The 14,279-nt window shown below is 46.6% G+C and overlaps 1 protein-coding gene across 11 annotated transcripts in view; it reads right to left on the bottom strand.

The window, feature by feature from the left end:
* The window catches only part of syt14a (synaptotagmin XIVa), an 89,876-nt gene that overhangs the window by 20,499 nt on the left and 55,098 nt on the right, over nucleotides 1–14,279 (bottom strand). For all 11 annotated transcript variants that reach the window (XR_016116089.1, XM_089005108.1, XM_089005109.1 and 8 more), the window contains one exon: nucleotides 3,916–4,105. Coding sequence is in view for 10 of the 11 variants with exons in the window: in XM_089005108.1 (XP_088861234.1) it covers nucleotides 3,916–4,105 (190 nt within the window). In the remaining variant the exon portion in view is untranslated. The remainder of the gene's footprint in view (nucleotides 1–3,915; nucleotides 4,106–14,279) is intronic.

The raw sequence follows: 14,279 nt of genomic DNA, 5'->3' as shown, positions 1-14,279 counted from the left end.
ATGATAGCAGACCTGGCAACACGGAAGTGGAAACGGCAATGACCAAAAATACTCCGACAGAGACGGTAGTGAGCGCGAGACAGATATAGTCAGAAGGCACCATCAATGAAATGACAATCAGTTGTGGGAACCCAGGTGTACGATGATTGGAGGGGCCGTCTCCCAGGATTGGCGGAGGAGGTGACAGGAGGGGCGGGGCGCGCCCCGGATGGCAACGAGATGTGACAACGCCACGATCGAGCTCTGGGACACCGATTGGAGGCTGATTTTTTTGGGGAGAAAAGCCTAACTCTTGTCCCCTCATGGGACAAGGGAAATACATTCGCTACAGTTCTAAAATTCACACACAAGATAGACCTGAAACCAACTGTCAAAGAAAATTAACCGCAAACAGAATCTATGCAGTCTTAAAGGACAACCGACACCATTTTTTTTGTTTCCTAACTGACATCAGAAAAACGTTTTATAGCATCTAAAATATCCAAAACACGCAGACTGATATTTTTAGTCAAATGCAAAACACAAATAAAAATGACTTAAAGTGTCCCAGAACTGCCACAAAATGAGCGATGAAATGGTGAGATTCAGAAAGTCCCGCCCCTTGTTCGTGACGTTACGGCAGGAAACACCATCACACACTGCCCTGCTCGAGAATCAAAACAATGGCTTCAGAGAGTTCAGATTCGGAAAAGATGCTTTCTTGTTACTCATCCATTTATGAATATGATTCAAATAGTTCTGAAGAGGAAAGCATAAATGTTTGCAATCGATTAAAGAAGTCCGTCTCAATTCGAGCCATCTGGACTCCAATGTCGCGTCCTAGAAAATGCACAAGATGGCGCACAAGCTCTGTTGGAAATGGGCTGATTTGTCTGCTGAGAATTAGTGTCAATTTATTTACACCTTCTATGCGCGTTACCGCAATTGGTAGTGTTGGTGCGACACACAACGATTCATCATTGCGTTATTTATGTAGTTTTCCTTCTAATTTCGCGATCAACACGTTGTTTTCAGATGAAAAAAAAGTGCCCAAAATGCATTGTGTGTCGCTTTGTCGGTCAGTGGCGTTGCCTACTTGACATCACTCAAGGAATCGATATCAACTCGAAAACAAGACTTCCTGAATATTCAGTCTTAAAACGGAAAATATAGCTATATGCGGTGGAATATTTGTAAAATGCGCTCAGTAGAAGTAATTTGACGTGATTTTACAAATTATGGACGCAACTTGTCCAGAGGTGTCGGTTGTCCTGTAAATGAAAAAGTTTTTTAGTTCACAAATGTCTTCCAGTGTCTCGTGCTGTCTTTTTGAATAAATACAGGTACTACTCTACCCAAGAGGATTGTTCAGATTGATCATGCTGTTTAGAGGGCTGAACTGAACTGTGGAGACCAGAAAGGAAAATATACAAAACAAGGGATCAAATCAAATATCTTCATAGAATAAGAATTGAGCTAAATAAAAATATTTCTGGTCTATGCATCCATCCATTATCCTATGCAAGCAATGAAGCACAAGCAAGGAGGTCCAGACCTCTCTGCCCACATTTACCATCAACATGAGTTTGACACAGGTCTGGCCCGAAGTGTCCCAGTTGAACGTGCCTTAATTAATTAGGGAACCTGTACACCCCTCAGTGGGCACTCAGGTTACTGTGGAAAGAGCAGCACGTCCTTATCTCTAACAGACACTATACAAAGGAAAGAAATGTATATGCATGTATTTCTGATTTTGTCCTTTAGATCAATACTCAATGTTTGTGACCATATGTGCCTAAAGACAGGTGATGGAAGCTCTAGCACACGCAGTGACCCGAGTGAGGGATAAGCAGTTCGGAAGATGTATGGAAATTATACTTCTACATATGTGCGAAATTGTGTTTTTTTCTCTTTTAGAAGAAGAATGCGTTATTTTTGCATATCAGACCTTTAAGCATAAAAAATACATTTAGAAAGTTGGTCGGGCTGGTAGTCAAATTGTTACCACAATAAATACCAGTGTCTGAAACTCCTGACCAAAAGTTAGCGGACACCCGAGCAGACAACTCTGAAAAGTTGCCTGCCCGGCCATAAAGTTGCCTGCCCCATTTTTCACAACTTGAAACACAATAAGACGACTAATCGCAAAAAAAAATAAAAAAACATTGTTGCTAAGTATAAATGATTTTTTAAATTAAGGACGTACCTACCACAAATGCTCCCTTGCTTAATTTATGGTAAATATCCCTTGCTGAAGATTTTGCTCCAGTTATCATGGTCCACAATGCAATATTTGTGTTGCGTTGTCTGCTCAAAGCCACATGGCCTCCTCTTTCTAAGCGGCTTTCAAAACTCTCCAGTACACTTTTCAGTCACGGTATAGTCCGAAGCATGAAACAGGCTTCTGATTGGCTGCTGTGCCGAGTATGCAAATTGCCAAACGAACGTTCGTTTGGCAATTTGTATTAGTTTAAAAATGACTGACTAGAGAATTTTTGGCCAAAGTCCTACGATCAATTTTATGCAAATTTGGGCCAATTGCTAAACGAACGTCCATTTGGCAATTTGCATACTAGGCACGGCAGCATATCAGAAGCCTGTTTCGTGCTTCGGACTATACCGTGACTGAAAAGTGTTCTTGAAAGTTTTGAAAGCTGAGAAAGAGGAGCCCACGTGGCTTGTAGTGGTTTGCCTGTAGCCTTTGCTTCATTGACTAAAACAAACGTTTGATTTGAAAATACAGTGGGACCTCGGTTCTCGAACGCCTCACAGTTCGTGCAAATCGGTGTTCGAACAAAATATTCGAGATATTCTTGCTTTGGCGTTCGAACATCTATCGGTGTTCGAACGCCAATACGATGTGTGAGTGCGTACGCGAGGGTGGGGAGCTGAGCGGCACATGGGTGTATCACTCTGTTCGTGACCAACTGTTGTCGCTAGCGGACGTGCTGCGTTTTGCTCTCGCGTTTAATATAGGTGTATGAAGAGTTTTAGCCCCTAATCATGCCTCCAAAGAAAGTAAGTGCTGCTTAAAGAAAAGTAGTGCGTACAACTATTGCATTTAAGAAAGAAATAATCGCAAAATATGAAGGAGGCGTGCGAGTGTCTGATCTGGCGAGGGAATACAGCATGGCGAAATCTACGATCAGTACGATATTAAAGAATAAGGAGGCTGTGAAATCTAGTGATGTAACTGTGGGAGTGACAGCAAGTGTCATTGGATAGATATTTTAAGAGAAAAGAACATCCTGTAGCCGAGTCATCCGTAGCTGTCACGTTCCGAGCGAGAGTGACGGCAGCTGACTCGTCGGAACGTAGTGGAATGTTTGGGATCCCAAAGCAGACACGTACTACCCAAGCAGGATGTTTATTCACAAATAAAAGAAAACACAGCGAGTAAGAAGGCAGGGCGTGATCCGACCCGCTTACTACGCCAAAAAGCAAATGGCACACGAGGGTGCAAAATTACGCATTCCGGGAAGATGACATACATTTACCTCGGACCGGATACACTCGCATCGAAGGAAGAGTCCGGGTATGGTGGCGAGTTGAGTCAATCATCCGGCATTGGCGAGGTGATCGCGAACCGTATAAATGCCCCGTGTCCGTGATTAGAGAATTGACAGCAGGTGGAGAACGGCCGGGAGAGGCAGCCCCCCCCACCCCGCTGTCAACTCTCAAGTGACAGGAGCAAAGAGATGGTTTCGGTGTTCGAAAAAAAATTGCTTTTCGAACAGGGTCCTGGAACGAATTATGGTTGAGAACCGAGGTACCACTGTAATCTTTTTTTCTTTCTTCTTGAAAAAGTTGTCGCCCACCCGGGCCGAGACATTTTGAAAGTTGTACGTCCAACGTTAAAGTTGTACGTCCCGGGCCGCCGGGCAGACGTTATTTCAAACACTGTAAATACATAAATAAACATTGGGCAATACTTACTGGGTGGCTTATTGGTAGCAATATTCTTGAAATGTATGCCTTTGATGACTTCCACAGCGAGATGTCCCATTGTGGCGTTGTACACCAGACCTACCAAGATTTCTGGAGTGGATGTTTGACTGTCTGAGGGGAACGATGAGGTGCTTTCACTGCATGTCATATCTGATAGACTGAGTTGGGATTCAGCACCCTGGAAATTTCAGAGCATGCATATTGGTCACCAGTATAAACACTATACTCATCTCATCTCATTTTCCGTACCGCATATTCCTCACTAGGGTCGCGGGGGTTGCTGGAGCATATCTCAGCTGTCTTCGGGCACGAGGCGGGGGACACCCCGAATTGGTTGCCAGCCAATCGCAGGACACACAAAGACATACAACATTCACTCTCACACTCACACCTAGGGACAATTTGGAGTGGTCAATCTGCCTGCCATGCATGTTTTTGGAGTGTGGGAGGAAACCGGAGGACCCGGAGAAAACCCACGCGGGTTCGGCGAGAACATGCAAACTCCACACAGGGAGGCCGGACCGGGACGCGAACCGGCGACCTCTGCACTGTGAAGCCGGTGTGCTAACCACTCGACTACCGGGCCGCCCAACACTATACTCTTTCTCACTATTTTTTGCAGAAGCAACAAGGACAGAGAAATTTTGGGTGAACTCAAACCCCCAAAATGGCTGCTTCTGAGCATGTCACACTTGCAATTCTTTTATACATTAGGCTTAGTCAAGTGTGGTGTTACTGTACGCAGTGTCTGAAACTCATGACAAAAAATTACCGGACACCAGGGCAGACAACTCTGAAAAGTTGCCTGCCCAGCCATAAAATTGCCTGCCCCATTTTTCACAACTTGAAACACAATAAGACGACTAATCGCAAAAAACACATTGTTGCAAAGTTAGGGATTAGGGATTGATAATCAGAATATATAACAGAACAACACTTTAAAATTAAGTAATTAAGTTTAAAAAAAAACAACTTTTTTTTTTTAAGTTATCGGCCACCCGGGCGGAGACGTTCTGTAAGTTGTACACCCGATGTAAAAGTTGCACGGCCCGGGCCTCCGGGAAGACATTATTTCAGACGTTCACTTACAAACGTCTCTAAAATTTTCAAGTTATGAAACATCTCAACATTTAAAGGACAACCGACGTCACTTTTTTGTTTCCTAACTTACATCAGAAACACGTTTTATAGCATCTAAAATACCCAAAACACACAGGCTGATATTTTTAGTCAAATGCAAAACACCAATAAAAATGACTTAATGTGTCCAAAATCTGCAAAAAATTGAGCTGCGAATTGGGCATTTTCAGAAAGTCCCACCCCCAGTTCATGACGTCACGCCAAAACGTCTTACATTGCTCGAGAATCAAAACAATGGCTTCAGATTCGGAGAATATGCTTTCTTGTTACGCATCCAGTTATGATTATGATTCCAATAGTTGTAAAGAGGACAGTATAAATGTTTGCAATCGATTAAAGAATGTCTTCCGGGTCATTTTGAGGGATCAAGACTGATGTGTAGCGTCACAGAAAATGCAGAAGATGGCGCCAGAGCTCCGTTGGTTGACTTTTCACCTTGGAATTTTTGTCACCGAATATCTAATAGTTTTCTCGGTGTAACATACAGCGATTCACCATTGCATTATTCATGTGTTTTCCTTCTAATTTCGCCATCAACACGGATCAACACGAAGTTTTCAGACCAAATAAAGTATCGCAAAATGCGGTACTTTGTCGTTTGTCCTTAGGACTTGTCTCCGGACAAGTTATGTTCATAATTTGTAAATTTGCTTCAAATGACTTCTACTGAGCATATTTTAGTAAGATTCCACCGCATATAGCTATATTTTACATTTTAAGACTTGCGCTGAATATTCCGGACGTCTTGTTTTTGAGTTGGTGACGAGTCCGTACGTGACGTCACTAAAGGAACGCCCTGATTTATCACTCGCCCCTACCGACAAGAGCAGACTCACCAGAGCCAGCACACACTATCGGTAGCGAGCTGCATAAGCAAATATATTGTTGTGTTGATTTAATAGCGGTTTCGTCAACCACAACGGAACCCACAAAGGCTGAAGGAGGAGAATAAATGAATTTCGTTTGCAATTTTACTGTTTGCAATTTTCAAGATTGACTTTTCAAGAACAGATGGACATCATTTGGACATCAAGTAGGGTCGGACAGTTACTTCCTGGCTATTGGACTTGTAGTAAATCACATCATACATTTTACAGACACAGCTATGAATTGATTCAGACGTAACACTACTGAAGGCCTAGCTAGGAAATGCACGGCTCGCCACTGGTAGTCGCCGTTATGAATTTGGAGAAACCATTAGAATGCTTAATCTTCTCCACATATTACATGCTGAACACACAACACATTAATTATTATTTTTTCTTCAAGATGGCGCCCCCCTGTGTGGCTGCCTCTGCAGCAGCTCTTTCCTTTTCTTTTCTACTTTTTCATTTATTTACTTTTCCGTGTGTATTTTGTTTACTTTCCCGAAACCCACGGGAAGGAGATGGGCATCTTCAGTTTTTCTCATCGCCGTTATTTTTTATTTTTTCACCGCTCCTGTAAACGGGGAATCCCACTCGGAATCTGCACTCGGAATCCCATTGTTTACTGTCGAGACCAGCTACTAGCATGGCGAGCTAATAGCGGACTAGCGGAAGCCGCACCGGACATCCCCGACGAGCTGAAGAGGAGAAAACGAGGATGTCGGGCTGGGAAAGATCGCCGTAAAAGAATGAGAAAATACCGACACGTTCTCCCGTCCGTCATCTTGGGGAATGTGAGATCGCTCCCGAGTAAAATGGACGAGCTGGAGGCGCTAACGCAGCATCAGAGGGAGTACAGGGAAGCCAGCTTGCTACTCGTCACAGAGACATGGCTATCGGCAATCACTCCGGACACTCACGCTGAGTTGGACGGCTTCCAACTCGTACGAGCGGACAGAAATGCAGGCAGTTGTAAGCAGAAAGGAGGGGGGATTGCTGTGTTTGTGAATGACAAATGGTGCAAGCCTGGGCACATTACGGTCAAAGAAAAACTCAGCGTGCAGTCGCGACGTTGAGCTGCTAGCCGTTAGCCTCCGGCCGCATTATCTGTCGCGGAAATTCTCACACGTCATAGCCGTGGCGGCGTACATTCCCCCTACGACAAATGGTGAGCGCTGCCTCCGATGCCCTCATGACTGTCTTAAACAAGCTGGAAACCCAGTCCCCCCAACGCCCTGTTCATCATCTGAGGGGACTTTAATCACCTTTCCCTGAAATACTCCCTCCCAACATTCACACAATATGTAACTTGTGCCACAAGAGACAATAACATATTGGACTTATTCTACTCAAATGCCAAGGATGCATACAAACCCTCCCCCCTCCACCCCTCTCGGAAGAGCAGACCACAATATGGTACATCTCCAGCCTGTGTACAAACCCTTTGTCCAGAGGCAACCAGCTGTGACCCGCACGGTCAGAAGATGGTCCACAGAAGCTGAAGAAGCTCTGCGGGACTGTTTTGACTCAACCAGGTGGGAGCTCTTCACTGAGATTCATGGGGAGGACAATGATTCACTCACCGACATCATCACAGACTACATAAACTTTTGTGAACAAAACACTATTCCCAACCGGACTGTGTGACGTTTTTCCAACAACAAACCATGGATTAATCCCGACAAAAGCTCTCCTGAAGGAATAGAAAAAGGGTTTTTGTTTCAGGAAACAGACAGCAACTGAAGGCCGTGCCGATCCAACTGAGGAGGAAGATCATTGAGGGGAAGAAGGCCTAGAGGATGAAAATGGAGGAGCAGCTGCAAGGCAGCAATGTTGCTGGTGTCTGGAAGGGCCTGAAAAACATCTCAGACCACAAAAGTCCAGTGACATAGAACGAAAAAGACAAGGACTGGGCAGATGAACTCAACCGCTCTTTCAATTGGTTTTATAAGACGCCTGTCGCCCCCGGCCCACCGTCAACTCCACCTGTAGCTGCACCTGCACCAACTCTCACTGTGGACTTACCCTCTACCGACCAGCTTTCCGCAACCAACAACTGCCCTCCCAACCGTTGCCACGCCACTCTGCTTCCTGGTTCCTGCCTGTCTGTCACAACTGCGCAGGTGAGGAACCAACTGATGAGGATGGAAGTGAGGAAGGCAACAAGTCCGGACGACATCATTTCCCGACTCCTCAAGTCCTGCTCCGACCAGCTGTGTGTCATTGTCCAGCACATGTTCAACTTCAGCCTGAAGCTGGGCAGAGTTCCACAGCTGTGGAAAACGTCATGCCTAATCCCAGTGCCCAAGATTGCCAACCCAAAGGAGCTCAACAGCTACAGAAGACGAAGGTGGTGCTGACGTCTCACCTGATGAAGACGCTGGAGAGACCTCACCCACCTGCGACCGCTGGCAAGCTCATCGCTGGACCCGCTACAATTTGCCTACCAGCCTAGCATCGTGTGGAGGATGCCATCATCTTCCTCCTCCACTCGGCTTTGCTGCACCTGGAGAATGCTGCGAGCACGGTGAGGATCACGTTCTTCGACTTCTCCAGCCAAACCTACTTGGGGACAAGCTGCGGCATGCCGGAGAGCTTCCACCACCTCACATTCTGAATTACAGATTACCTCACAAACAGGCCACAGTATGTGAGGGTAAAGAACTGTGAGTCGGACAGGCTTCTCTGCAGCACCGGAGCGCCGAAGGGGACAGTCCTGGCTCCATTCCTGTTCACCCTCTACACCTTGGACTTCAACTACAACACCCCAACCTGCTACCTTCAGAGGTTCTCTGACGACTCAGCTATTGTCAGCCTCATTACAGAGGGAGATGATCGGGAGTCCAGGGGACTGACAAACGACTTTGTGGACTGGTGCCAGCAGAATCACCTCCAGATCAACACCGGGAAAACCAAGGAGCTGGTAGTGGATTTCTGCAGGAAACAGTCGTCACCTGCACCACTGAACATCCAGGGTTCGGACATTGAGAGGGTGACCTCCTACAAGTACCTGGGTGTTACTCTCAACAATAAACTGGACTGGACTACAAACATGGATGCCCTAATCAAAAAGGGACAGAGTTGCCTCTTCCTACTAAGGAAACAGGTCTTTTGGAGTTCAGGGGTTACTCCTAAAGACTTTCTATGACTCTGTGGTTGCTTCAGCCATCCACTATGGAATTGTCTGCTGGTCAGGCAGCATCACCACCCGGGACAGAAAAAGACTGGAGTGCCTTCTCAAAAGGGCCAGTTCTGTACTGGGCTGCTCGCTGGACTCTCTGGAGGAGGTGGGCAACAGACGGACGCTAGCTAAACTAAAATCTATGATGGACAGCCCCCCCAAACCCCTCCTGCTCACCCTGACAGCACTGAGTAGTTTCTCCAGCCAGAGACTATTACACCCGCGCTGCAAAAAGGAGAGGCCGAGGCATCACTGTACTAGAATACTAAGTGACATTCATTTTGTTGTGATGTATGATTACTGTGCCTTTTATAGTTTATGATGGACCATGTTGGCACTCAAGGGTGGGTTCGATGACCGTAAAAGTCAAATGAGTGCACCAAAATACATGTACAGGATGTGTTACTGTTTTATTTATCCTCATCTAACACTTCTTGGATAGTTTAAAAGTACTGTGATCACAATGCTAATTTCTGTTTCAGCGTCAATTGGATTTCCATTTTACGTTAACATCAAGCTAGGAGGCTTACAGTGTTACACTATAGCAGGGGCGTCAAACTCCCTTTTTGCCGTGGCCCACATTGTATTCACCAGTGGTAAACAGGTCAGTTTGTCAGCCTAAAAATATCTGAATCCCAAACTGATATGAATTATATTTTGTCCATGAATTCTTATTAAATAATTCCAAATTGTCTTTCAGCTTCCTTTCATTTGCTTTCCCCTGTTGTCCTGCTTCAATAAGTATGTTGTTATATTTAAACAGTTAACCAATCACATTTCAGCCATCATTTGTGACCTGGGTCAGAAATCTACCTGGACGCCTTCACAATTCGTTCTGCGGGCCTTGTCGCATCAAACGTGTCAATAAAACAGTTGCTTAACCAAGATTTCGAGTTGGCAACCCAAAAGGTTAACCAGTGCTTGCTTGCAGCGCTGAGTAAACGCCAGTTACTAACATCAGAGTTTTCACAAAATATGATTGGATATTGACCAGCCAATCATAGTTTATGAAAATTGCATTTATCACTCGCCCCTACCGACAAGAGCAGACTCACCAGAGCCAGCACACACTATCGGTAGCGAGCTGCATAAGCAAATATATTGTTGTGTTGATTTAATAGCGGTTTCGTCAACCACAACGGAACCCACAAAGGCTGAAGGAGGAGAATAAATGAATTTCGTTTGCAATTTTACTGTTTGCAATTTTCAAGACTGACTTTTCAAGAACAGATGGACATCATTTGGACATCAAGTAGGGTCGGACAGTTACTTCCTGGCTATTGGACTTGTAGTAAATCACATCATACATTTTACAGACACAGCTATGAATTGATTCAGACGTAACACTACTGAAGGCCTAGCTAGGAAATGCACGGCTCGCCACTGGTAGTCGCCGTTATGAATTTGGAGAAACCATTAGAATGCTTAATCTTCTCCACATATTACATGCTGAACACACAACACATTAATTATTATTTTTTCTGGCGCCCCCCTGTGTGGCTGCCTCTGCAGCAGCTCTTTCCTTTTCTTTTCTACTTTTTCATTTATTTACTTTTCCGTGTGTATTTTGTTTACTTTCCCGAAACCCACGGGAAGGAGATGGGCATCTTCAGTTTTGCTCATCGCCGTTATTTTTTATTTTTTCACCGCTCCTGTAAACGGGGAATCCCACTCGGAATCTGCACTCGGAATCCCATTGTTTACTGTCGAGACCAGCTACTAGCATGGCGAGCTAATAGCGGACTAGCGGAAGCCGCACCGGACATCCCCGACGAGCTGAAGAGGAGAAAACGAGGATGTCGGGCTGGGAAAGATCGCCGTAAAAGAATGAGAAAATACCGACACGTTCTCCCGTCCGTCATCTTGGGGAATGTGAGATCGCTCCCGAGTAAAATGGACGAGCTGGAGGCGCTAACGCAGCATCAGAGGGAGTACAGGGAAGCCAGCTTGCTACTCGTCACAGAGACATGGCTATCGGCAATCACTCCGGACACTCACGCTGAGTTGGACGGCTTCCAACTCGTACGAGCGGACAGAAATGCAGGCAGTTGTAAGCAGAAAGGAGGGGGGATTGCTGTGTTTGTGAATGACAAATGGTGCAACCCTGGGCACATTACGGTCAAAGAAAAACTCAGCGTGCAGTCGCGACGTTGAGCTGCTAGCCGTTAGCCTCCGGCCGCATTATCTGTCGCGGAAATTCTCACACGTCATAGCCGTGGCGGCGTACATTCCCCCTACGACAAATGGTGAGCGCTGCCTCCGATGCCCTCATGACTGTCTTAAACAAGCTGGAAACACAGTCCCCCCAACGCCCTGTTCATCATCTGAGGGGACTTTAATCACCTTTCCCTGAAATACTCCCTCCCAACATTCACACAATATGTAACTTGTGCCACAAGAGACAATAACATATTGGACTTATTCTACTCAAATGCCAAGGATGCATACAAACCCTCCCCCCTCCACCCCTCTCGGAAGAGCAGACCACAATATGGTACATCTCCAGCCTGTGTACAAACCCTTTGTCCAGAGGCAACCAGCTGTGACCCGCACGGTCAGAAGATGGTCCACAGAAGCTGAAGAAGCTCTGCGGGACTGTTTTGACTCAACCAGGTGGGAGCTCTTCACTGAGATTCATGGGGAGGACAATGATTCACTCACCGACATCATCACAGACTACATAAACTTTTGTGAACAAAACACTATTCCCAACCGGACTGTGTGGCGTTTTTCCAACAACAAACCGTGGATTAATCCCGACAAAAGCTCTCCTGAAGGAATAGAAAAAGGGTTTTTGTTTCAGGAAACAGACAGCAACTGAAGGCCGTGCCGATCCAACTGAGGAGGAAGATCAGAGAGGGAAAGAAGGCCTAGAGGATGAAAATGGAGGAGCAGCTGCAAGGCAGCAATGTTGCTGGTGTCTGGAAGGGCCTGAAAAACATCTCAGACCACAAAAGTCCAGTGACATAGAACGAAAAAGACAAGGACTGGGCAGATGAACTCAACCGCTCTTTCAATTGGTTTTATAAGACGCCTGTCGCCCCCGGCCCACCGTCAACTCCACCTGTAGCTGCACCTGCACCAACTCTCACTGTGGACTTACCCTCTACCGACCAGCTTTCCGCAACCAACAACTGCCCTCCCAACCGTTGCCACGCCGTCAGCCGCCACTCTGCTTCCTGGTTCCTGCCTGTCTGTCACAACTGCGCAGGTGAGGAACCAACTGATGAGGATGGAAGTGAGGAAGGCAACAAGTCCGGACGACATCAGTTCCCGACTCCTCAAGTCCTGCTCCGACCAGCTGTGTGTCATTGTCCAGCACATCTTCAACTTCAGCCTGAAGCTGGGCAGAGTTCCACAGCTGTGGAAAACGTCATGCCTAATCCCAGTGCCCAAGATTGCCAACCCAAAGGAGCTCAACAGCTACAGAAGACGAAGGTGGTGCTGACGTCTCACCTGATGAAGACGCTGGAGAGACCTCACCCACCTGCGACCGCTGGCAAGCTCATCGCTGGACCCGCTACAATTTGCCTACCAGCCTAGCATCGTGTGGAGGATGCCATCATCTTCCTCCTCCACTCGGCGTTGCTGCACCTGGAGAATGCTGCGAGCACGGTGAGGATCACGTTCTTCGACTTCTCCAGCCAAACCTACTTGGGGACAAGCTGCGGCATGCCGGAGAGCTTCCACCACCTCACATTCTGAATTACAGATTACCTCACAAACAGGCCACAGTACGTGAGGGTAAAGAACTGTGAGTCGGACAGGCTTCTCTGCAGCACCGGAGCGCCGAAGGGGACAGTCCTGGCTCCATTCCTGTTCACCCTCTACACCTCGGACTTCAACTACAACACCCCAACCTGCTACCTTCAGAGGTTCTCTGACGACTCAGCTATTGTCAGCCTCATTACAGAGGGAGATGATCGGGAGTCCAGGGGACTGACCAACGACTTTGTGGACTGGTGCCAGCAGAATCACCTCCAGATCAACACCGGGAAAACCAAGGAGCTGGTAGTGGATTTCTGCAGGAAACAGTCGTCACCTGCACCACTGAACATCCAGGGTTCGGACATTGAGAGGGTGACCTCCTACAAGTACCTGGGTGTTACTCTCAACAATAAACTGGACTGGACTACAAACATGGATGCCCTAATCAAAAAGGGACAGAGTTGCCTCTTCCTACTAAGGAAACAGGTCTTTTGGAGTTCAGGGGTTACTCCTAAAGACTTTCTATGACTCTGTGGTTGCTTCAGCCATCCACTATGGAATTGTCTGCTGGTCAGGCAGCATCACCACCCGGGACAGAAAAAGACTGGAGTGCCTTCTCAAAAGGGCCAGTTCTGTACTGGGCTGCTCGCTGGACTCTCTGGAGGAGGTGGGCAACAGACGGACGCTAGCTAAACTAAAATCTATGATGGACAGCCCCCCCAAACCCCTCCTGCTCACCCTGACAGCACTGAGTAGTTTCTTCAGCCAGAGACTATTACACCCGCGCTGCAAAAAGGAGAGGTACCGCCGCTCGTTCCTACCGAATTGTATTAATGCCAAAGAGTCAAGAAGTGACAAGGTGATCAAAATCATATGGGACGGTGATTTCATTATTGATGACTACTAATACCCCAAAACAATTGTGTTTACACCCATTGTTTTTGGAAGCTGAAATGTGTAAGACAGAGGTCACATTGTTCTATTTATTTTGATTTACATTACAGCAAACTGAGTATAAGTGGGGGTGTTAAGAAAGTTAGATTGTATCATCATTTTGTGTCATGCTGTAATATTGACCGGATCTGGCAACCCAGCCACAACGCGACATCACATGATTTGACAGCGATCAAAGCCAGTATACGTGTATGTGTGTGTGACTTTTCGTACGACGATAAGCGGCAAATAAATATCCTACTTGTATGATCTAAACAAGAGGACCCTCTCGACTTTATTCTCCCAAATGCATCGCGAAAGCGTGAAGATCTCAACAGGGTTAGCGACCAACGAGTGGCGCTGTCGGCCCCACCTGCACCTGTACAGGTGTTGGTCATTCCAATCAGTGGCAGACTAACGTTCTGGTTGGCGACCAACGGATAGCGCTGTTGGCCCCGCCTGCATCTGCACCTGTACAGGTGTTGGTCATTCCAATCAGTGGCAGACTAACGTTCTGGTTGGCG

This window comes from Hippocampus bargibanti, linkage group LG09 (genome assembly GCF_051943395.1).
Source record: "Hippocampus bargibanti isolate YZ-2025 linkage group LG09, ASM5194339v1, whole genome shotgun sequence".
NCBI lineage: Eukaryota > Metazoa > Chordata > Actinopteri > Syngnathiformes > Syngnathidae > Hippocampus > Hippocampus bargibanti.
The sequence above is the reverse complement of the archived record's forward strand: the minus strand, read 5'-3'. Positions and strand labels throughout refer to the sequence as shown.